Source organism: Lepisosteus platostomus, chromosome 25, assembly GCF_059453375.1.
Source record: "Lepisosteus platostomus isolate fLepPlt1 chromosome 25, fLepPlt1.hap1, whole genome shotgun sequence".
Lineage (NCBI taxonomy): Eukaryota > Metazoa > Chordata > Actinopteri > Semionotiformes > Lepisosteidae > Lepisosteus > Lepisosteus platostomus.
Window position 1 is genome coordinate 2243012 of NC_142635.1, and position 24412 is coordinate 2267423.

At 46.7% G+C, this 24412-nt stretch overlaps 1 protein-coding gene and 3 long non-coding RNA genes across 9 annotated transcripts; 2 read left to right on the top strand and 2 right to left on the bottom strand.

Annotated features, from left to right (window-relative positions):
- Positions 1-36: 36 nt before the first annotated feature.
- Positions 37-14549, bottom strand: LOC148640520 (killer cell lectin-like receptor subfamily B member 1B allele C). Of its 6 annotated transcripts, none has more exons than XM_088619882.1 (7): positions 13826-14549; positions 12835-13022; positions 10558-10644; positions 7239-7397; positions 2799-2947; positions 1676-1788; positions 37-441 (listed from the first exon to the last, which is right to left on the bottom strand). In XM_088619882.1, the coding sequence occupies exons 2-7, from the start codon at positions 12935-12937 to the stop codon at positions 294-296; spliced, it is 759 nt and encodes a 252-aa protein (XP_088476008.1). In that variant the 5' UTR covers positions 12938-13022; positions 13826-14549; the 3' UTR covers positions 37-293. The 6 variants fall into 6 exon arrangements, with proteins under 6 accessions (XP_088476008.1, XP_088476005.1, XP_088476007.1 ...); XM_088619879.1 differs by having other exon boundaries at positions 12835-13118; XM_088619881.1 differs by lacking the exon at positions 13826-14549 and adding an exon at positions 13528-13633.
- LOC148640521 (uncharacterized) lies at positions 261-1439 on the top strand. The gene is made up of 2 exons (XR_015930376.1): positions 261-350; positions 1150-1439. It is a non-coding gene; the product is annotated as an uncharacterized LOC148640521 (long non-coding RNA).
- Positions 14550-15702: 1153 nt separating the features above from the next.
- On the top strand, positions 15703-21845 carry LOC148640522 (uncharacterized). Its single transcript, XR_015930371.1, has 3 exons — positions 15703-15726; positions 17541-20505; positions 21541-21845. It is a non-coding gene; the product is annotated as an uncharacterized LOC148640522 (long non-coding RNA).
- Positions 17196-17711, bottom strand: LOC148640523 (uncharacterized). Its single transcript, XR_015930381.1, has 2 exons — positions 17585-17711; positions 17196-17440 (listed from the first exon to the last, which is right to left on the bottom strand). It is a non-coding gene; the product is annotated as an uncharacterized LOC148640523 (long non-coding RNA).
- Positions 21846-24412: the final 2567 nt, after the last annotated feature.

Consider the following 24412-nt stretch of genomic DNA (forward strand, 5'->3'; position numbering starts at 1 on the left):
ATTGTCTCAAATACAAAATATTAACAATATAATCTGTAAAATACACACCAGAAATTTTACCTTTGAGAAATAAGCATTGACAAAAATAAGTTCAAAATACAAAAATGCAACAAATTTCAAAAGGTTGGAATAAAATCCCCAGGTTGCTGTCTGTCTGTGTCCCCAGCCTGGAGGACAGAAGGAGAGACAGAGTGAGGACCAGTGGAGAGACAAGAGACCAGGATCGTCTCCAGGAATCAGCAGAGGAGCCCCAGCAGACACACTGTCTCTCTCTCTCAGGTCTCTCCTCCTCCTCAGGACAGAGAGGGGGGCTGCCAGACTCTCACAACATCCCCCTCACAGATCCAGGGGTGAGTCTTTTCACAGTTTCGTGGATATACAGTTTTCCAATCCAGACTCCAATATCCACAGTTCCCAGAGTAACCTGAACCAGCTGTGACCCTGTGAGAGAGAAAGAGATCAGAGTCACTGAGCCAGTCTGCTCACCTCAACACACCAGCACCTCTCTCTCCAGCTCCCTCTGCTGTCTCAGAGAAGACCTCCTGTGAAAACTGTCCTGTTATTCCTCACATTGCTGTTGACACATAGGAGCTCATGTTAACTTTTCTCTTTGATCAATAAGATTTACTCAGCAAGTTACAGTTTCTTACAAGTTAGATCATATTTACTTGTCTGTTTGACTTACTTCCTGCCACACAGTTAGAGACTCTGAAAACACAGTCAGTGGACCTGAGACACAACACAGTCAGAGCAGTGATTCCACCACAGTACCAATAAAACACCAGCAGTGCAGTACAGGTCAGTGGGACTGATCACTGCAGGGGCTCAGTTTGTTCTCATTCTGAGCACTTTAGAGCTGCTTCTTCCTTCAGGCCCCCTGAATTACTCACTGACTGTGGGAGATTCTGCTCCTGAATAAAAAGTCCCTTTGCTTTGTGAATAAGGATTGTCAACCTGTTTCAGACCATCTGTCTGTAGGGAAAACAGAGTGAATTTCACTACTCAGAGAAGAGACTCAGAGCTGCAGACAGACAGGCTGTGTGTGAGAAGAGAGCAGTCAGACAGGATCTGACTTCAGTGGAGACATGATCTTAAACTTGTGATGTTGTGAGACGTGTGCCTGAGGTTTCTCTCTCATGTCTCCTGCAGGAGTGTATGTGAATCACAGGTGAGTCCAGGCTGTTATGTCTCTGAGATTATTTCCAGAAGACAAAGTGCTGGAGAGTCTCTCGATGGGGTTGAAGTGACACAGCTGGGAGGAGCTACAGCTGTGATGTTCAGGAGACTCTTGTCTGCAGAGACCTGGACTGAAACGTGTGGCTGAAGTCCAGTCCTCCTGCATGACAACACTGAGAGAGGATTTCTGACATGCGATGTTCTGGCTTTTCCTAATAAGTGCATTTTTTTACTCTTATTGTGAAATACACTGGGGTCTGTAATCTGTTTTAATGGCATTAATTGGAACTTCATCATCTCTGGCTGTGTATTCCGACTCAGTGCTGTGGATTAACGTTCTGTAAGAATCCACATTCTATTTTTCCAGTATCTAAACCATGTTTCATCGTTAATAGTGACCCAGTGACACCCTTGAAACTGCTTATGTACCATCTAGTATCAAGTGGGCTTGACAAACACACAACACAAAACACAACAGACACACAACACACACACTTACACTTCACTGTCCAGGACTGTTCCATCAACCCATCTCCACTCAGATCCCCATTCCTTCCTGCTCAGACCAATCCAGTAGTACGACTTGTCTTTTACTAGACGTCCCAGGAGCTCCTGCAGAGACACACAGAGCAGGTCAACTCACCCTGGACACCAGCACCAGTCCAGCTGGACTCTGGGTCAGCTCACCCTGGACACCCACACTCAGTCCAGCTGCCTGAACATCTGAACCTGAACACATCTTCCTACTGCTCACGAAAGAGAACAGACTCACAGTGAACACATACAGAGTGACCTCAGCTCACATATCCAGCCTCATTAGCTGGATTCAGAGACAATCAGAACGTGTCTTTCCCATCATCACTGAGAGTCAAGACCAGGTTAGAGGTCTTTACTAGAGACCTTTCATTTCTACTGTTCCAGACAGTAACCATCAAGGGCAGTTTGGGATGTATAAACATCTCTTCATTACAGTACCTCAGCCATTTCTTGATTAATAATTCAAATCCATCAGTTCCTCTTCTAACCAGATATTTTCTATCTCTGTGTCTGACTGGGTTTCCTTGAAAACGTGCAGCTGTGAGCAGGAAACAGCTGCTTTTCCAGAGTTAAACGTCCCGCTGATGGGGCTTGTCTGGGTAGCTGGTTCCACACTGTCACAGCCCTTCATGCCAGTGAGAGCAGCAGGAAAGGAGGTTGTGGGTCTGGTGTCAGCTGGGCAGTGTGTCTCCTGGGACAGGGCTGGTCTGAGATCAGAAACTGTATCTGAGCACACAGTGGGCATGATCTCACTGTGCCTGGTGTTGGGCAGCACTGCCTGTGAGCTGTAGAGCAGAGATCCATCCCCACACTCTCATCTCTCACACTGCTGCTCACTCTGCTCTGTTCACACACAGGCTGTACAGGGGAAATAGTCACTGCTTTTCAAACTCTGAAGGTGAGGACACTGATGAAGGGCTCATAAGGGGACTGATGAGGAACATTTATTTGAGAGGAATAATGAAAAGATTATAATTTTATTTGAAATATTAAATCGCTCCTTGTATTCTTGAATGGCTTTTCAGTGGAGTGTTTTAAAAAGTCTTTCTCACTCAGAGTGACAGCAGTGAATCTCTTTTTCTCACCAGTTCACTCTTGTCATCAATCACCACCAGCTGAGCTCCCACTGACGAGCAGGACTGATTCGCAGACTCCCAGGATCTCTGGTCTGTAGAGACGTAGTAACATCTTCCACTGTCTCCCCCCTTCCATCCCTCTGGACAGCACTGCTGCTCTGTACAGACAGACACACAGGAATCACCTGGATTAATACTGACTGAGCCTCAGGGTTTCCTCAGGACTCTCCTCTGTACAGACAGACACACAGGAATCACCTGGATTAATACTGACTGAGCCTCAGGGATTCCTCAGGACTCTCCTCTGTACAGACAGACACACAGGAATCACCTGGATTAATACTGACTGAGCCTCGGGGATTCCTCAGGACTCTCCTCTGTTCAGACAGACACACAGGAATCACCTGGATTAATACTGACTGAGCCTCAGGGATTCCTCAGGACTCTCCTCTGTTCAGACAGACACACAGGAATCACCTGGATTAATACTGACTGAGCCTCAGGGATTCCTCAGGACTCTCCTCTGTACAGACAGACACACAGGAATCACCTGGATTAATACTGACTGAGCCTCAGGGATTCCTCAGGACTCTCCTCTGTACAGACTCTCTCAGTTCAGTTTAGTGACACTGAACCACTGAGCTCCTGTACTGTTTCTCCTGGAGTCCTGCAGCACTGAGACTCACACTGACAGACGGGTCAGTAGTTAGTCTCTACCTGATTGTCACTGACTGTGTAGAGAACAGCCCTGAGGCTCTTATCCTCATGTCTGAGAGTCTGTCTGTCTTCTCAAACACGTCTCTTACCAACAGCAGCAGCTCCAGCTCCTGCTGAGACCTGGAGTCAGGCTGCAGTCTGTCTCAGGAGAGTCCTGCACCAGCTGAGACTGGGGTTTCTACACCCTCGTCATGTGATCTTACCTTCCCAGGAGTCACAGCTCTCGCCACACACTGCAGTAGAGTCACTTCCTGTACCTTCACAATCAGTGTAGAACATCAACATGACAGGACTGTTCTGTGATTCAGTTACACACATAAGGTGAGAATTCTGTCTCCATCACTACCAGTGTATGAGACAGCGCCCCCTGTGTGCTGGTGGAAGAGGTGCCCTGATGTGTGCAGATGTGCACAGGTGTGTACAGATGTGCACAGGTGTGTACAGAGGGCTCTGTAGGCTGGAGCAGAGCACTGTCACTCACTGTCACTGAAGCTCACATGTAGAGTTAAAAGGACAGACGTTTTCTACAGCCAGCAGACACAACCCCTCACACTCACTACACCACAGGACTCTCAGGGCTGATCACACACTAAACCATCAGTCTCCACACTCAGTCTCCTCTCCTATAGTCCTACAGAGCACAGCTGGGCTCCTCACAGACAGAACAGCTGCCAGTTCACCAGCTACAGCTCATTGTGTCCAGAAATCAAGACCATTATTATAAAAAAACACCTGTTTCCAAAAGCAGCATCGAGAAATGAGCTCAGATATCACTGCTGCTGCTTTCTGAAAGATCTCAACACAGTTCTGGGTCAGAGGAGTCACTAGTCCAGCTGTCCTGATGGTTATAAATTCTCGACATGTTCATGTAGAAACAGAAAAGGGAGAGAGCTCTTGCTGTCACCCTCTCACTCCTCTGACAGACCAGACCCCTCCCTGCTCACAGTCCTGCTGAAGACCCGTCTGCTCTGTCAGTGCAGCTCCAGACCAACCTGAAGACCAGCTCTGTCCAAGAAACAGGTCTTCTCTCTCCTCTCTGCTGCTGTTTCACCCTGCAGACCTGTCACTCCTACACACACTCAACTCTCACTCCTACACACACACTTCACTCTCACTCCCACACACACTCAACTCTCACTCCCACACACACACTCAACTCTCACTCCTACACACACACTTCACTCTCACTCCCACACACACACTCAACTCTCACTCCTACACACACACTTCACTCTCACTCCCACACACACTCAACTCTCACTCCTACACACACTCAACTCTCACTCCCACACACACTCAACTCTCACTCCCACACACACTCAACTCTCACTCCTACACACACTCAACTCTCACTCCCACACACACACTCAACTCTCACTCCTACACACACACTTCACTCTCACTCCTACACACACTCAACTCTCACTCCCACACACACTTCACTCTCACTCCTACACACACACTCAACTCTCACTCCTACACACACAGTTCACTCTCACTCCCACACACACACTCAACTCTCACTCCCACACACACACTCAACTCTCACTCCTACACACACACTTCACTCTCACTCCCACACACACACTCAACTCTCACTCCTACACACACACTTCACTCTCACTCCCACACACACTCAACTCTCACTCCTACACACACTCAACTCTCACTCCCACACACACTCAACTCTCACTCCCACACACACTCAACTCTCACTCCTACACACACTCAACTCTCACTCCCACACACACACTCAACTCTCACTCCTACACACACACTTCACTCTCACTCCTACACACACTCAACTCTCACTCCCACACACACACTCAACTCTCACTCCTACACACACACTTCACTCTCACTCCCACACACACTCAACTCTCACTCCTACACACACTCAACTCTCACTCCCACACACACTCAACTCTCACTCCCACACACACTCAACTCTCACTCCTACACACACTCAACTCTCACTCCCACACACACACTCAACTCTCACTCCTACACACACACTTCACTCTCACTCCTACACACACTCAACTCTCACTCCCACACACACACTCAACTCTCACTCCTACACACACACTTCACTCTCACTCCCACACACACACTCAACTCTCACTCCTACACACACACTTCACTCTCACTCCCACACACACTCAACTCTCACTCCTACACACACTCAACTCTCACTCCCACACACACTCAACTCTCACTCCCACACACACTCAACTCTCACTCCTACACACACTCAACTCTCACTCCCACACACACACTCAACTCTCACTCCTACACACACACTTCACTCTCACTCCTACACACACTCAACTCTCACTCCCACACACACACTTCACTCTCACTCCTACACACACTCAACTCTCACTGCTACACACACTCAACTCTCACTCCCACACACACTCAACTCTCACTCCTACACACACACTCAACTCTCACTCCCACACACACACACTCAACTCTCACTCCCACACACACTCAACTCTCACTCCTACACACACACTTCACTCTCACTCCCACACACACTCAACTCTCACTCCTACACACACTCAACTCTCACTCCTACATTCACACTCAACTCTCACTCCCACACACACTCAACTCTCACTCCTACACACACTCAACTCTCACTCCCACACACACTCAACTCTCACTCCTACACACACACTCAACTCTCACTCCCACACACACACTTCACTCTCACTCCTACACACACTCAACTCTCACTCCTACACACACTCAACTCTCACTCCTACATTCACACTCAACTCTCACTCCTACACACACACTCAACTCTCACTCCCACACACACTCAACTCTCACTCCCACACACACTTCACTCTCACTCCTACACACACTCAACTCTCACTCCTACACACACACTTCACTCTCACTCCTACACACACTCAACTCTCACTCCCACACACACTTCACTCTCACTCCTACACACACTCAACTCTCACTGCTACACACACTCAACTCTCACTCCCACACACACTCAACTCTCACTCCTACACACACACTCAACTCTCACTCCCACACACACACACTCAACTCTCACTCCCACACACACTCAACTCTCACTCCTACACACACACTTCACTCTCACTCCCACACACACTCAACTCTCACTCCTACACACACTCAACTCTCACTCCTACATTCACACTCAACTCTCACTCCTACACACACACTCAACTCTCACTCCCACACACACACTCAACTCTCACTCCTACACACACTCAACTCTCACTCCCACACACACTCAACTCTCACTCCTACACACACACACACTTCACTCTCACTCCCACACACACTCAACTCTCACTCCTACATTCACACTCAACTCTCACTCCTACACACACACTCAACTCTCACTCCCACACACACACTCAACTCTCACTCCCACACACACTCAACTCTCACTCCTACACACACACACACTCAACTCTCACTCCCACACACACTCAACTCTCACTCCTACACACACACACACTCAACTCTCACTCCCACACACACTCAACTCTCACTCCTACACACACACACACTTCACTCTCACTCCCACACACACACTCAACTCTCACTCCTACACACACTCAACTCTCACTTCCACACACACACACTCAATTCTCACTCCCACACACACACTCAACACACACACACACTCTCACTCCCACACACACACTCAACTCTCACTCCCACACACACACTTACTTGTCTTTCCAGTAGAAGGGTCCACACAGACCTTCTCCAGCTGTTTCCTGTATCTCTCAGCTTCACTCCTGTGTTTCTCAGATTTATTCTGGTTTCCCTCCAGCTCCGACTTCATCTTCTCCAGTCTTCTCTCCCAGTCTGAGCTGTTCTGTTTCCACACTGCAGGTCACAGCCCCAGAACACACAACATCATTTAATTAACAAGATTCATCTGTCTGCCTGTCATCTGTATATCAGCTGTCCGTCTCTGTCTGCCTGATCTATCAATCACAGGAATGATCCACTTCAGTAGTATTATCATCTCCTGGTCTGTGCATCTCTGATCTTAATTATTTAATTAAACTAATGATTTACAATTAATATCATGAGTATTTCAGTGCTAGTTGAGAAAGGGTGTGTGTCTGGATGAGGACAGATAAGAGCACAGCGATCCACACAGGAAGCAGGAGCTACAGCAGACAGCTCTCCTGGGGGACTGGGAGCTGCAGGAAGCTCCGCCTGAGAGGACCTGTGTGTTCCTGCAGAGTCTTCTGTCCTCATCCAGACAGCCTGGGCACAGCCTGCTGGGATGTGTACAGAGAGTGGGGCTGAAACCCAGGGAGGTTGTAATGAGGGTTTACAGCTCACTGGTGAACCCCCTGTAGGACACTGTGCTCAGCTCTGGTCAGCACACTGGTGAACCCCCTGTAGGACACTGTGCTCAGCTCTGGTCAGCACACTGGGGAAACCCCCTATAAGACACTGTGCTCAGCTATGGTCAGCACACTGCTGGAAGGACACAACAGCCTCAGCAGGAGCTCAAGGAAGAGGAGAGAGACTGATTCCTGCTCTCAGGTGTTGCTCTGTGCAGACAGGACTCTCCAGAGTATACTGTATAATATGACATCATTTCTGAATGAGGACATTCCCAACACACTAGGCTCTGTAATTACATACATACTGTAGATAGATCAGTTATAATCCTGCTCGTACATATATTCTCACTCTCATTAATAATACTATATGTTTCTCAACCTTTTCTGTGTGTTTATAGTGTGTTTGTACCTCTATTCTCTATAATCATCAGTCTTGTTCACTGCTATTTTCTGTTTTAGCTTGTGAAGACAAAACCACAACCTTCCCCACAGAGAAGCTCTGAATGACCAGAGGAACATCACCATGGCAACAGAGCTCAAATACAGAAACCTCAACACTTCACACTGCTACAGCCCTTCAGGAAACACAACTGTGGTGTTAAAAATACTTTGAGAAATTAAACACTTCACTGGCTTTGTGCAATTAGGACTTTCAGGTCATGTGACTTGTAGTCTCTTCCTGTCTCAGGCAGTAAGAGAACAGCTTGAGCCTGCAGCTCACAGCCTGAAGCCACAGTCCTGAACAGCAGATATCCAGAGGCTGATCAGAGCCCAGAATATCTGGTATTGCTTCACAGACACATATAAAAGAGAAGGGTGACTGTGTGCAGCCACTCTTGCTGTTCAGACATCAAAGCCATTTGATCACTGTAAGATTAGACACAGATTCACACAGGTCCATATGAAATGACAGGAGCGACTATCAGACTTACAGACTGTCCCCAGGGCAATGACTGTGACCAGTAAGACACACACTGTGACTCCCAGGCTGATGGACACACAGCTCCTACTCCTGGACTGTCCTGGCCAGGGAGAGAGGGAGACAGGTGAATTCTCCCCACGGACTGGACACAGCAGGACTCTGAGTGGCCGGGGAAGTGGAGCTCAAGCAGACACCCTGACTGGAGCTGCAGGGTGTCACTGGGACTGCCTGTGGAGGAGGGGTGTGAGCAGCTGAAGACTCAGAGTGAGACACTTCAGGAGGGGGACTGACAGAGGCGTCTCCTCACACCAGAGCTGTGAAGAGGTCATGTGACTGAACTCTCACACTCTGACAGGGGCGGCCAGTAAGACTGACCACTGAGGAGTGAAAATACACCGTAGTCAGAGTGAAGACCTACTGGTGCAGACTGACTGACTGAGAGAGATCACAAAGAGAGTCAGATAGAAACAGCCAAGGAGACCAGGAAACACAAAGAATAAAATGTCAGACATGAACAGATCAGATATAAAGGTGAAATAGTGCAGCAGAGCAGACACACACTGTCAGTATGCAGGTGTGTTGACTTTTCACTGTGTCAGTTAGCTGATCAGGTCTTTCATTCTGTCTTGTTGTGTATCAGTGAGTCACTGTCAGAGTCACAGACAGATGACAGTAAGTCAGAGTTTGTCAGTGTGTTACAGAACCAGTGTATCAGAGGATAACTGTGTGAGTGTATCAGTGTATCAGAGTGCTACTGTGCTACTGTCTCAGTATCTCAGTATATGAGTGTCTCAGTGTCTTGGTCTCTCAGTGTCTCAGTGTCTCAGTGTCTCAGTCTCTCAGTGTCTCAGTGTCTCTCAGTCTCTCAGTGTCTCAGTGCATCAGCTCTGTACTCACTGGTCTGCTCTCCTCCTGGCTCTCTCTCTGCTCTCCTGGTCACAGTCTCGTACACGTCCTGTGCTGGTTTCTGTAGCCCAGTGTAAACGCTGTCTGTGTCCATAGTTCTGACTGTATTAGCAGGGTCCAGTGAGACGTTTGGACACTGAGTCACACTGAGTCTCTGCCAGGTCAGAGTGACACTAAAGCACTGGACAGCAAACAGGAACTCAGAAACCCCTCCTCCTCCTCTCCTTCTTGCTCGTTCTCTCTCTCTCTAACCCTCTGTAGACGCTGGCACAGCCAGAGACAGAGGAACATCTGCAGACACACTAGACTGAGAGGGAGAGGGAGAAGGACAGAGAGACACCATCACACTCACAGAGGCACAGAGTGAGAGAGGCAGAGAGACAGCAGGAGAAAGACAGTGTCTGGCCACTCTCCCAGTGCAGCGTCAGTGTCCTGTACTGCCGAGCAGCACAACCTGTCTCTCTGGACTCTGTCCAGCCCAGTAGCAGGAGGTGTGTTCCCAGTGTGTTCCTGGATAGTGTCTGTGAGGCTGACAGTCAGATCCAGTCCCGACTCCAGCAGGGAGCTGTGTCAGCATGCGCAGGAACAAGAGACACCTGAGACTCCACAGCCAAAACTGTGTTTCTTCTCTTCTCTATCAGCAGGAATAAACCTTTACCTGTTCCTTTGCATCCTGCAAACACTGTGATCAGCTGTAAGTCTCAGGCCAGGCTGCCTGCACACTGACAGTCACACTAAGAGAGAGTGAGCACCAGTGGTAAGAGTCTCTTGTTCTTGAAGAGATGAGAATGAAGAAGGTGACTCTCAAACACACTCTTTTCCCTGTAAGAAGGACATGATGGACTGTTAGACTTACAGATCCCCACGACAGCGACTGCAGCCAGCAAGAGGCACACTGTGACTCCCAGAGCAATGAGCAGACCCCTCCTGCACCTGGGCTGGGCTGAGACACAGAGAGAGAGATGGGTTAATAAAGAAATTCTGTCCGCCTGGCACACAGCTGGGGAGGGTGAGGAGGAGACACAGCTCCCGTCCTGCGCTGTGGTCCGAGTGGGGTCAGACTTCACATGAACGAGAGCTCTGGGCAGTGAGAGAGAAAATACTGCAGAAAACCAAACCACAAGACAATAAACAGGAAACTACAGTCTTGTCAGATTTCTATAGAAGAAGGGTTACAAACAGATATATGATTTAAATGTATTTATGTGCAGTCACATTTATTTGTCTCTATAAAAATTTGTGCAATGTAATTAAGAAACTACTGGTTGTGCACAAGTTTAAGGCATCTTAGACACACTGAGGAGTTACAGGATATGTCTGTTCTGAGCATCTTCACTCAGAGACTCCACAGGTTTCTTACTGTATAAAACACATCCACACAGAAGAACAGTGAGAAACGAGAGCAGTTCAGTAGTTAGGAGCTCACTGATCCAGGAGCTCACCCAGCTGTGTCCTGAGAGAAGCCAGGGTATCGGCTTCAACAACACAGCAGGACAGCTCATCCCAGACTCCCACAGCTGCTCTGGAGTCAGAAGAGCTTTGACTCTTAATAATACAGCTGAGTTTGGGAGGGAAGAAACCCAGCTTGGAATGTGCAGTCAAACACCTGATCACATCTCAAGGTCACCTGCACACGAGCTGCCAGTGTTAAGTGTGAGTAGCTCAACCATCAAACCCACAAATAAGATCTCATGGACTCTGTGTCAGGTGTTCCTCACCAGAAACCACTTTCTGGACTGGGAAATACAGATCTGCCAGGACTAACTGTTTAAATTCAGTGGAATCTTCTTGTGAAGATGTCAGACATCTCTACAATATGACCTGATCGCTCACTACAATAACAGGCTATCATTCCTGCTTTTTCAGGAAATGACATCATGGAGAATTAGAGCACAGATTAGCAGAGGTGAGGGAGATCTGGACTGTTGTCCGGCCTCCTAAACTTTCATGAAAACTCAAATTGCGAACTACTTGTAACACATACTGTCATGACATCACAGTTCATAACTAATGCTAAAGAACCGAAACCCTTTACAATATCTCAGTGTTCCAGTGCAGCAAACAGACAGTATCACAATGTTCCAGTGCAGCAGACAGTATCACAGTGTTATAGCATAGCAGATATACAGAATCATAGTTTCCAGTGCAGCAGACAGTATCATAGTTTTACAGTGCAGCAGACAGACAGTATCACAGAGTTACAGTGCAGCAGACAGTATCGCAGTTTCCAGTGCAGCAGACAGTATCATAGTGTTACAGTGCAGCAGACAGACAGTATCATAATGTTACAGTGCAGCAGACAGACCGACTCACAGTGTTACAGCATAGCAGATATACAGTATCATAGTGTTACAGTGCAGCAGACAGTATCATAGTGTTACAGTGCAGCAGACAGACAGTATCACAGTGTTCCAGTGCAGCAGACAGACAGTATCACAGTGTTACAGTGTAGCAGATATACAGTATCATAGTGTTACAGTGCAGCAGACAGCATAACATATACAGTATCATAGTGTTACAGTGCAGCAGACAGCATAACAGTGTTCCAGTGCAGCAGACAGACAGCATCACAGTGTTCCAGTGCAGCAGACAGTATCATAGTGTAAAAGTCTAGCAGACAGACAGTATCACATTGTTACAGTACAGCAGACAGACAGTATCATAGTGTTCCAGTGCAGCAGACAGACAGTATCACAGTGTTACAATGCAGCAGACAGTATCAAAGTGTTACAGTGTAGCAGACAGACAGTATCACAGTGTTCCAGTGCAGCAGACAGTATCACAGTGTTCCAGTGCAGCAGACAGACAGTATCACAGTGTTCCAGTGCAGCAGACAGCATCACAGTGTTCCAGTGCAGCAGACAGTATCATAGTGTAAAATTCTAGCGGACAGACAGTATCACAGTGTTCCAGTGCAGCAGACAGACAGTATCACAGTGTTACAGTCTAGCAGACAGACGGTATCACAGTGTTACAGTCTAGCAGACAGACAGTATCACAGTGTTACAGTGCAGCAGACAGTATCACAGTTTTACAGTCTAGCAGACAGACAGTATCACAGTGTTAAAGTGCAGCAGACAGACAGTATCACAGTGTTCCAGTGTCGGAGGCAGCTGTGGGGGTCTGTACTCACTGTGGGGGGATCCTGGCTGTGCTGGAATAGTGGTGATGGTTGGACTCCTCTGTCCCTGTATGTTAGTGAATTTGATGTCAGCGTAGGTCACATCTTCAGCCATGGTGTCTCACTGTCTCAGCGTCTTTAAAATGTCTCTTTCTCGTCACGCTGGACTGCCTCTCCGCACAGAGACAGAAGGAAGGGTACTGAACGAGGAAGAGTCAGAAGGAGGAGTTTTCTCAGTTCCTGTTGTTGTGACTCAATGCCCCCTTCTCATTTCAAACCTTTCTGCAGTTCTAATCCTGTAACATACAGTTGGAACATAAAATATCCTCCATTTAAGTTCCATACATTTGATTCTACATGTTAACATAATAGATTAGGTCTATTTAGACAGATCCAAGACTTTTTGAAAATATTTTGCTGCTTCTACAGTGTTTACTAATCCTATTAGTTTGGTATCATGGGCAACCTGACTAGTTTACTAACTGGACCAGAAAGTAGATCACTGACATAAATCAGGAAGACCAGCAGAAAGTCCATCAATTACATCATCCTAATAAGAGAACTGACCTCTCATCTGTGCTCTCTGTTTAATAACCAATTCTCAATCAAAACACAATCCTTTCCTGGAATTTCTAACACCTGGGAAATGAGAATGAATCTTTTATGCTGAACTTTATCAAAAGCCTTCTGAAAATCTAACCAGACCAGATCATCCTCTCTGTGTGTCCATTCCCGATGCTGGCTGTGTGAAGATCTCTAGGAAGTTGCTCAGACAAGTCCTCCCTCTTCTGAATCTGTGCTGACTGGTCCCCAGTATCTGATTTCCACACAGCTGATCCTCTACTTTAGTCCTTATGACAGAAGAACGTTAAACATGTTAGATCTCGGTCTTCATTGTTTCAGCATCAGCTGTTCATTTTGAGAAAATGACAACCAACCTCCTCCTCTCATCACTAGACAGGCTGTTCTCTGCTTTACAGTCAAGTACAGTCAGTGATCTCACCTGTTGGTGAACTAACTGCAGTCTCAGGGGTGATGTAGAGTTAATCTTCTAGGGCAGCACATCTCTGATAAAACACTGCGTGTAAGTGATCACACTGAAATAAAGGTATAACAATCCAGACAGGTTCAGACAGTCAGAGGAGTCCTGTCCCATCGCCAGTGACTCTGACACAGAGCACAGACAACAGGATCTTACTTCTCTTGAAATAAAACATGTTTAAAGGACACAGCCAGCAGAAAAGCACCTCATAGCCCTCAGTGACTCGAGAGTAAGTACTGCTGGTCCTGCTCACTTCCCAGTTTCTAAACAGTGTTACAACCCCAGGCCTGTTTCCTGTGAAGACCCTCTGTGATCTTCTGCACAAGACAGGCTGACGTCTCAGGGACTGGCCAACCCCCCACTGCTCTGTGAAGACTCACAAGCCAACAAACAGGATATAAATATATTAGTGATACAAAGAAGCAGACAAGTGGACAGTTGAGTAAAGCTGCCTGTCAGTCTATGAGAGAGCAGCAGAATGACCCACCTGTGTGAAGCAGGGCAGACAGCACTGAGCACCTTCACTCTGGGGTTACTGATGAGCAGTGCAGTCTCAGTATTTCAGAGAAAGAGTAAGAGACAAGTCATAAACACATTGTGAGCAGAACATTCTCAACTAAAGGGAACAATGTGCAAATTAGATGCAAATTGAAAAACATTGAATGACATCTGTCCCTGGACACTGGAGCTACTGAGCTCTGTGTCACAGAGTGCTCTCTAGGCCTCTGTAGATGTGTTTTGCAATTTAAACTGAGCTTCAGCACAGTGGAGTGACACTGTTACTACTAATAACAGTCCAGCGTCCAGAGTCTGGAGGAGGGGTCAGTACTGCTCACAGTCCAGTGTCCAGAGTCTGGAGGAGGGGTCAGTACTGCTCACAGTCCAGTGTCCAGAGTCTGGAGGATGAGTCAGTACTGCTCACAGTCCAGTGTCCAGAGTCTGGAGGAGGGGTCAGTACTGCTCACAGTCCAGTGTCCAGAGTCTGGAGGAGGGGTCAGTTCTGCTCACAGTCCAGTGTCCAGAGTCTGGAGGAGGGGTCAGTTCTGCTCACAGTCCAGTGTCCAGAGTCTGGAGGAGGGGTCAGTACTGCTCACAGTCCAGTGTCCAGAGTCCTGGGATGTGTTCTAAGAGAGTTGAGCACCACTGAGCAGAGCTTTCACACTGCTTACAGGATTAGTGTGCGGAGACGACTGTCTGTGTCAAATTAATTTGACAAAAACTTCCTGAGGTTTGTTTCAGGAAATTTTGATTTGTTTAAAGTAAATGTGTTTGTAGTCCTTCCATGAATTCTTCCACTAGAATAATGGGTATTTTTGACCTGGGGGTGTAATTTAGGCTCTTTTTCTTTCATGAAAGTTTTCCATTTAAACTTAGTAGAAACAAAGTAGTTATTTCTTTTCCAAGGTTTACTGAAAATCAAATAATACAGGTAAAGGGCAAACAGTGAAAATACCGAACAATCTCTTACCAGAGATCATTACAAACCTGAAGACCTCAAGCCTCTTATAAACATTAAAGGAGGGAGTCGCACTGGAACATTCTGTGGACATGATAACTACGCAGTATGAACATCAGATTCATTATAAAAACGTGTTTTTTTTCTATTTTACAAATTCCAACGTAAAACGTATCGCCCAAGTGAAAACACACTAGTCATTTTATTACGGTTCGAGGTCGGAGCTGCAGAGGTTTCGTCTCCGGATTACAATCACCAAAGCCAATTACAAAAGGTATTTTACTGAATCAAACTCCCACACTCTAACTGCATGGTCGCGTTTGCGTGACGTCATAGACAGTAGCCTCACCTGCGCCAGGCGAGCCGAGACCCACACATGCGCAGAGGAGACGCTCACCGGCCGCAGGTGAGTTCATTATCGCTGCAATTGATTACTTTATTAGTTATCCGTGAACTAATGCATAATTCACAACGTTCTCATTTTAAGTTTTCGTATTGCTTTAAGTAACACATTAAGTACAGAATAGGTTATTTATTATAAATTTGAACAATAGGCAACATCTTTCCAGCAGCCATATCACTCTGAAACTGGTAACCCACTGAAGCTCAGCAGGTGTGAGCCTGGTCAGTACCTGGATGAGAGACCACTGGGAAAAACTAAGGTTGCTGCTGGAAGAGGTGTTAGTGGGGCCAGCAGGGGGTGCTCACCCTGTGGTCCATGTGGGTCCTAATGCCCCAGTATAGTGACGGGGACACTATACTGTAAACAGGCGCCGTCCTTCGGATGAGACGTCAAACCGAGGTCCTGACTCTCTGTGGTCATTAAAAATCCCAGGGTGTTTCTCGAAAAGAGTAGGGGTGTAACCCCGGTGTCCTGGCCAAATTTCCCATTGGCCCTTACCAATCATGGCCTCCTAATAATCCCCCTCTGTGAACTGGCTACATTACTCTGCTCTCCTCCCCACTGATAGCTGGTGTGTGGGGAGCGTTCTGGCGCACTATGGCTGCCGTCGCATCATCCAGGTGGGGCTGCACACTGGTGGTGGTGGAGGGGATCCCCATTACCTGTAAAGAGCTTTGAGTGGAGTGTCCAGAAAAGCACTATATAAGTGAAAGCAATTATTAATTATTATTATCTTACCAATGACTTCCAGGGACCTGTAATGGTTTTCTCGTTCACACATGTTGTTGGTGTCTGAGCTTGTGATCACGACCCGTTACACACGAGTAATTCAGCTAGAAATCAGAATACAGATCTGTGTGCAGAGAAAACCTTTTACTGATATTCATCTCCTACATATATATAAAATACATTGGGGTTCAGTTTCAGTTTGATTTAGCTTAGAATAAAACTGATCATTTAAAAATAAAATCCACGATGTTTTGTGGAGAAGTGACTCTTGTGGGGGATCTGATTTTCAAGTGTCCCAGAGCAAGTGTTAAACCAGCATCACCCCTTCCTCCAGCTCTCCATCGACTAGGAGAAAGAAATCTGTCTGATCCTTTACAGATTCCTGCCTCCCACACTCCCCCCGGAATTCACCTCCCCGAATTCTCTCTGTACCCCTTTCTTCATACTCCTGCTCTCCTAACCCTGAAACACAAGTTACTGAAAACAATGGGAAACGGGTGCTAGATTATTGCAGGCTGTTCAGTGTTAAACTGCATCTTTACATTTTCCTTGGCAATTGAATTGAAAACATTTTGCCTTCTCTGCTGAACTGTGATCTAGAGCCCTAATTTCCAGCTGAAATACTGACTGACCCGCTGTCCTGGGTCTGGTCACTGCCTGACCTGTGACCAGCTGGTCAGAGAAGACTGTCTAAACAAACAAGAATGATAAATAGAAATATAAAAAGAGAATAAGAGTGTTAGTGATGTTAATGGTTTTATTTTCAGTTTTATCACAATGCCACAGTAATCAAACAGTTGAACACAGGTGTAGAAGTTGTTGCTTCCAGCCTCAGAGCCTCTTCAGACTCCTGTTCTGCCTCAAGGTGTCCCGTTTCTCTGGAACCTGATGGCCTCCCGACACACAGACACCACTCCACAGCCAGAACCAGTTTCTTGTTTCCTTCCCAGAGTGGAGTCGACACCTGCTTGTTCCGTATTTGTGTTGCCTTGAGGTAAACAAAGAGCAGGAAATGTCAGTGTAGTGTTCAGCTGACTCCAGCATGAAGGAATTCTGAGCCTCATCCTGACCCAGGTATTCATCTACAGGCACAGTGGAACCACACAGTAAAACTGCAGGATTAAAACATCACCTGGTCCCCTCGATGTTGTCAGAATCACCTCTCCCAGCAGCAGCCTTTCCAGTCTTTCCCCTGTGCCGTCTTCTCCAGGAGTCAGGAATGTCCGTGCTGGGATGAGCAAGGAAAGGAAGAGGCAGACTGTGTGCCTGCTCACGGAGAAGAGGAGCAGACTCTGGCTGGACAGGGAGGGAGGTAAGAGCGCCTGTGTCTGGGAGCTCAGGGTGACAGCAGTGCAGGAGGGAAGGTGAACATCCTGACAGGAGGACAGGAGCTGACAGAGAGGGGCAAGAGGGGCTGAGAGCCGGAGAAGATCCCAGCAGGGCAATAACAACACATTGACAATAATACAGAATCTACCCCTCTCTCCACTAGAGTATTGATTCAGTCAGCTCACACTGAGTGAGAACACTGGCCACAGCAGAATTAGAGACAAACTGAAATCTAGAAATCTGTTCAAGACAGACGAGTTACAGACAGTCAGAGGATCAGAAACTGTAAAAGAACAGACAGCAGAAGCGTGATTAACAGAAACAAATATTTAATGAAGTAAGAAAACATTAAAGAGAAATACAGGAAGCCCTCAGTTTAATAGAGTAACAGGAGGAAAAGATGTTTGTTTTTGCTGAATGTTCGTTAATTAAAGCATCATCTGTTTCATCCCCAAAACACTATTATCTGAAAAACTATACAAGTATATAAATTATATAGATGCTCTCTGGATCTTTTCACTTCTTTTACAATTGAGATCAGTAGTAAAAGAAACTTATTCCTTTGTATTTTTGATTGTAACAGACAAGATCATTGTGTCATGTGTTGAAAATCTAGTGTATATCTCTGATCATCACAGGAATCCTGAGTGTCTTCAGCTCCTCCTCTGAGCTGGGATGTTGATCACATGTAGAAGAGTGAGGAGTGGGGTTAGTAGTGGGGTTAGGGAGTGGACATGCCATCAGCATCTGAACTCAGTCATTAAAACTCAAAGTCGAGCTGTGTCAGAGTACATTTCACACTGCAGTGAGTAAGAACGGTAGTACAGGACTGAACAGTGAAGTAGTGGAGTGAGCTCCACTGTTTCAGAAGCCCGAGCTCACACGCTGTTGCTCTTAGCCGCCACCAGGGGGCAGCCTGCAGCTACAGACGGCAGAGCCAGGTACACGGTCTGTATCCGCGGCTCTGCAGACAGCTGCTCCCACAGCCCGACAGCCCGCTCCTCTTGGTCAAGCCAGGGTACCAGTGAGCTGCCCAAGAGAGCTGACCCGGGCTGTGAAAGCAGCGCCCCGTCTGTCTGACGCCGTTCCCCGGTTCTTACCCGACATGTTGTCGATACCAGAGCAGCAGGCAGTAAAACTCTCCCCTCACTGTCACTGGGGCCGCGAGTCCTGGCCGAGCTCCGGAGTGAGAGAGCTGGAGAGAAACGAGATGCAGAGAAAACACTGAAACTTACCTCTCGACTCGTACATGGTCCCGCCAGACTGACTGAACATGTGATTTAGAGCACAAAACTGAAAAAAGAGTGATGTTTGTTAGTCTCGAATTACAAGTACATTTCAAGAGCAGTGGCAAGCAGCACGTTATATGAACGAAAATTCACAGGATTCTGCAGACAACAGAAGCACAGCCCAATAAGAAACAGTAGAAACAGTAGAAAATTATTGTATCGAGTATTTTTGTATCGAGCGATTTTGTGTTGTTTGTGTTTGATTAGCGGCGGTAACTCCTCATTTGCATTTGAGCTGATTTGCATTTGTCTTCTTAATATGAACTAGAAAATTAGTTTTGGGCTAGAATTGTTTTTTTTTAATTTTTAAGGTTTTTATTGTTTGTATTGAATTAAAACGCTCAATTTGCTTTAGTGTGGAAAAAGTGACTTTCTGATATTTTTTGTAAGATATTTATTATTTATATTTGCATCACATTTGCGTTTATTAAGTATTATTATTTAGTAAGTTCTGTTTTAATCATTTCTGTTTTTCTTTTTCTTTTTTCAACTGGAAAGAAAGGGTTTTCATTCGAATGCTTTTTGATTTCTAAAATGTATGTTTACACTTGTACTGAACACAAATACAATTTAAATTCATTTTACTTCTGGCTTTTTTTCGGAGAATGTATTTTTAAAAACTTTGTTGCTGTCTTTCAGATTGTGTTACCTAAAAAATGTAAGTATCTTAGGGAAATTGAAACAAAAAGAGTTGCTGTCTAAATTTTTAATTACTAATTAACAAGTCAAATTATTCAAATTCATTATAATGAATAATTAAAGTTTATTAGTATTAAACAAATCTCACCCGGGGCCGGTATTGTAGATGGGCTTTTGCGATTGGGTTAAACCTCATGTCAATTATTTAGAAGTGTGTCATTTGGGAGTGTGGTAATTTGATTGACAGGTCCTTCAACCAATCAGAATAGAGAAAATGTTCCTCCTCCTCCTCCTCCTCCTCCTCCTCCTCCTCCTCCTCCTCCCATAACTGAAGTGGTGCTTCAAAACTGACCAATCACATGAGAGCAAAAATCTTGGAGGTGGGCTCTCATCCAGACATTTTGATTGGCTGGTGTGATGTCATCATTTGGCAACACCCTCTCATGAATAATGCGACACTTCCCTACTCAATTGCCACGCCCCTCGTGAATATTCATTGTCGACGGTGCTCATTCACCGTTTTGGTTGGTTTTATGTTTGTCTTAGAAATAATGTTATGAAGAAAAGAAGAAGAAAGTAAGACAGAAGTCAAAATTCTTTATTAAGTTTTGCAAGCATACAAATCAAAGACAGTTGGCAACAATGAAACAAAACACAGTGAGTTACAGAATCACAAGTAACGGCGTCCGGGATGACGAGTTCCTGTCCAGCGCCAGCAGTCTGGTCAGTGCGGGATGGGTCCTGTGCGGGCGGCAGGGACAGCAGCCAGGGGAGACCTGAAACACAAGACAAGCAGGTAAGAGCTCGGAGTTCAGCCCTGAGCAGCAGCGCAGCGACAGTCATCAGACAGGAGTGAGGAGCTGCGCTGGCGGAGGGGCTCAGGGAATCACTCGGCAGTACAGCGCAGCTCGCTTTGCGCTACACGGGCTCGTCCCACTGTCGGGAGGATGAATTTGGAATAAAAAGGGCTCAAGACCTCCAGACCGTGTCCTTACGGTCACAAAAAATACTCACCCTCTTTAATTTCGATTCAGATTTATGACCCATCTGAGTTTTATTAATTTCAACGTTCAATCACTACACAGGCGTCAGGAAGTTGACCAAGACACTGTTTGTTCACATCGCGCTGCAGCGCCGACAGAGACGCGGTCTGTTTGTCTGAGCTGGGTTGTGCTTTTTAAACTCTCTCACCCGTATGTTGCTTTTATATTTTAACTCGTTCTGGGTTCGTCTTGGCTTTTTAAAAAGAACTTACCGCTCTAAGGAATGTGTATGAGCCGGGGTCACGCAGAGCGAGGTGTGCTGTACAGTACTGTCATCACATCTGTCCCGGGACAGTGCGGGATACTGAGCACTGGATCACTGAAGGGGCTCTAGCCTGTTGTACAGTTAAAACCCGAGTGCAGAGCACTCCACTGAACAGGGTGTTACTACTAATCAAGTGCTTCCCATAACGAGATCTAGTTCTCAGTTTGCCCCTGAGCACAGGTCCCTCAGCTCCACAGCAAATCATGTCAACCCCCTGCACTGTTAAATACAGCAAGACTCGTCCTAGATCTGCACCCACTACCCCAGCAATGAGCCACGACTTTACAGTCAAGCACTGTTTATTCATGAACAGGAGACGAGTAACAAACAGAATAAAACAGTTTATTTTTGGAATTGCACCGCTCCGTTTAGCTTGAACTGGGGGAAACTGGTAACTTTCCCTGTCCTGCTGTGAAGGTTAAAGCGAGAGAGTTAAAACATTTGAAATGCATTTCTCGTAGAAAACGTTTTTTGCTTTTGTTAAAACCTGTAAAAAAATTAATGCATTTTTTTTTTCCGGCAGGCGAGCAAAGTGCCTGTACCGGGAGAGCAGCGGGGTACCAGCCGCCTCTCCCCCCCAGCCAGCGAGCCGCCGGAGTCCCCCCACCTCCCCTGACCCCAGCCTGCACGGGCCTGGAGCACAGACCCGCCCCTATTTATAACGTGAACCCCTGATGAGCGCGAAAAGGACGACAGAGGTAGCAAAATAAGAGACAGCGGGGACCGAGATGGAAATGTGTGGATACCTGCTTAATAACACTGCTGTATAGTGTCATTGTTTTCTGCTTTATATCCTTATTTGCTGTAATAAACTGCTGAGAGTGTTAATTGGTTAATTGATTACTCTGGGGTCTGGGGTGTGGGAGGGTGGGGTATAGGGGTGTAGAGACTCGTGAATCGGGTCCCCCTGTGAGCAGCCACACCAAGCGGCTCACAGCGCTACAGCCTCCGGGCACCGGGCTGTCGTGGTCTGGGAGTCGGGAGCCGCTGGTCTGCGGCCTAGACTGCAGCCTCATCCCCGGCCTCGATTAGAGCCCCGCCGCCCGAGGACACTCGCAGCCCGGCAGGTGAAGGATGTGGAGATGTGCAAGAGTCTAAAAGTAGTATCCCTGTTCATCTACTGTGTTTCGGGTTTTACAAAAGCTTTTTTTTTTTCTTTGCAGGCTTGAACCCAGATCTGCATTATCTGCAATTTTGTCTGGGAATTTGAACCCGGACTCTCACCGTCCACAGACCAGTACGCTATATGGTGAGCAACAGCACCAGGCAGAAATTTCAGCGCCGCCAAATATAAAAGCTTTAAAACTGCGATTCGCCCCCCGGCCGAGAGCAGGAGCCCCTTCTGTAATAAAGACAGAGCAGAAGCACAGCTGGACTGCAGGAGCCACTGCACACCTGCAGCTCAGATGAAGTGAATTGATGAAGTTTGTGAAGATGGAGGAGAGTTGGAGCTGCGCTGAATCCTGCAGTGATCTGGAGCTGCTGTGATCCTGCACAGTGTTCAGAGGGGCTGTCAGTCCTGCCTGTTGCACAGGACTCTGCTTCACTGTGAAAGGTGTTGCAGTGAGACAGTGTGACTCCATCTGTGTGTATTGAGCAGCTCCGAGTTTGACAGTATGATGGAATGAGACTTGAATTATACATGTGGACAATCAGGCTTCACCTTTCCACTGTTCTCCATGAGAATCTCACCCCTCACAAGGCACAGAGCTCATATCAGAAGTTCTCCCGAAACTCTTTGATATAATGACTAGCAGAGAGCTCTCTCATCACCACGAAGACCACAGTTTCCTTCACAGACAATGGAAATAAAACCCAAGAGCATGGAAGAGGTGTTCACAACCTGGTGTTTAATTAAAAACATAAATAAGATAAAAACAAGTGACTAAAAGTTTGCTCAGGAGTGTTTTATGTTAAAACAGGACAAAAGTGTAGTGAATTATCAGAACGAAGGAGTGAAGGAACAGTCAGCTGATATCGGTGTCCATTCCTGAGGCTGGTACAGATTCTCCAGAGGCCGTCCCTGAGAAAATACCCACAGCAGTGTAGGAGCAGCTCAGACAGAGGGATCAAAGAGCACAACACAGTTTACTACAACAGAGATCATCTTTCAACACAACAACTGACAACACTATTCCACATCACGATAGCAGTTATAAGAATGAACAGAGAGAGGCAATACAAACAACACACAGCAAACTGAAGAGATCCAGCAGAGACTGGTGTAAGATCTGTACAGTTATATGTGTATATATAGAGCAACATATATTCAACAGATATTTAAAACATTATGTCTCTGAACATGAATACTAAATGAATTTTCCGGAAACATTAACATGTAAATTATGATGTTCAGGCAATTCTTTTAAAATAAAGATTAAACTACAATCTGTATTCTCTCAATTTCTTTTCTATGGCTTCCAAAAATAAATTGTAATAATGTAACAACTAAATTTTCAGCTCAGACAAATCAACATGTAGTCTGTGTCTTTATTCTATCTCTCTCATGGACACAGTATAGAGCTACAGAGGAGAGAGACTGGAGCTAAACCAGCTGGTTACTGGTTTAACTGGACCAAACAAACACCTTTTCCCAGCTCTTCAGCTGCTGCTGATATAAAACATCTGGATCATCTACAGACACACACTGACCCCTCCAGGACCCAGACTGGACAGCCCTGCTGCAGACACACACTGACCCCTCCAGGACCAGGACTGGACAGCCCTGCTGCAGACACACTGACCCCTCCAGGACCAGGACTGGACAGCCCTGCTGCAGACACACACTGACCCGTCCAGGACCAGGACTGGACAGCACTGCTGCAGACACACACTGACCCCTCCAGGACCAGGACTGGACAGCCCTGCTGCAGACACACACTGACCCCTCCAGGACCAGGACTGGACAGCCCTGCTGCAGACACACACTGACCCCTCCAGGACCAGGACTGGACAGCCCTGCTGCAGACACACTGACCCCTCGAGGACTGGACAGCCCTTCTGCAGACACACACTGACCCCTCCAGGACCAGGACTGGACAGCCCTGCTGCAGACACACACTGACCCCTCCAGGTCCAGGACTGGACAGCCCTGCTGCAGACACACACTGACCCCTCCAGGACCAGGACTGGACAGCCCTGCTGCAGACACACACTGACCCCTCCAGGACTGGACACCTCTTACTTATTTTATTGTCCCAGAGGGGAAAATGTTTATGTAGGCAGGTAAAAGACACAATACACAATACACAACACATTTAACACAACAAGAGCCTATTGATAAAATGTACGATGAGAATAAATATCTAAAGTAAAATCTACCCTCAGTTCTCACAGCTTCTGTTAAAGAGGAGCTCTTGTCCTGCCTACCTCCTTCCTCAGGGCTGTGGAGTGGA

Excerpts from the sequence above, each read along its gene's own strand:
- LOC148640520 (XM_088619878.1), bottom strand. The coding sequence starts at position 9,795 with ATGGACACAGACAGCGTTTACACTGGGCTACAGAAACCAGCACAGGAC. Across the intron at positions 8,896-9,692 it reads GCCAGGAGGAGAGCAGACCA|GACAGTCCAGGAGTAGGAGC; the intron begins GTGAGTACAGAG and ends CTCCCTGGCCAG. Across the intron at positions 442-1,675 it reads ACAGTCCTGGACAGTGAAGT|GGTCACAGCTGGTTCAGGTT; the intron begins GTAAGTGTGTGT and ends TCTCTCTCACAG.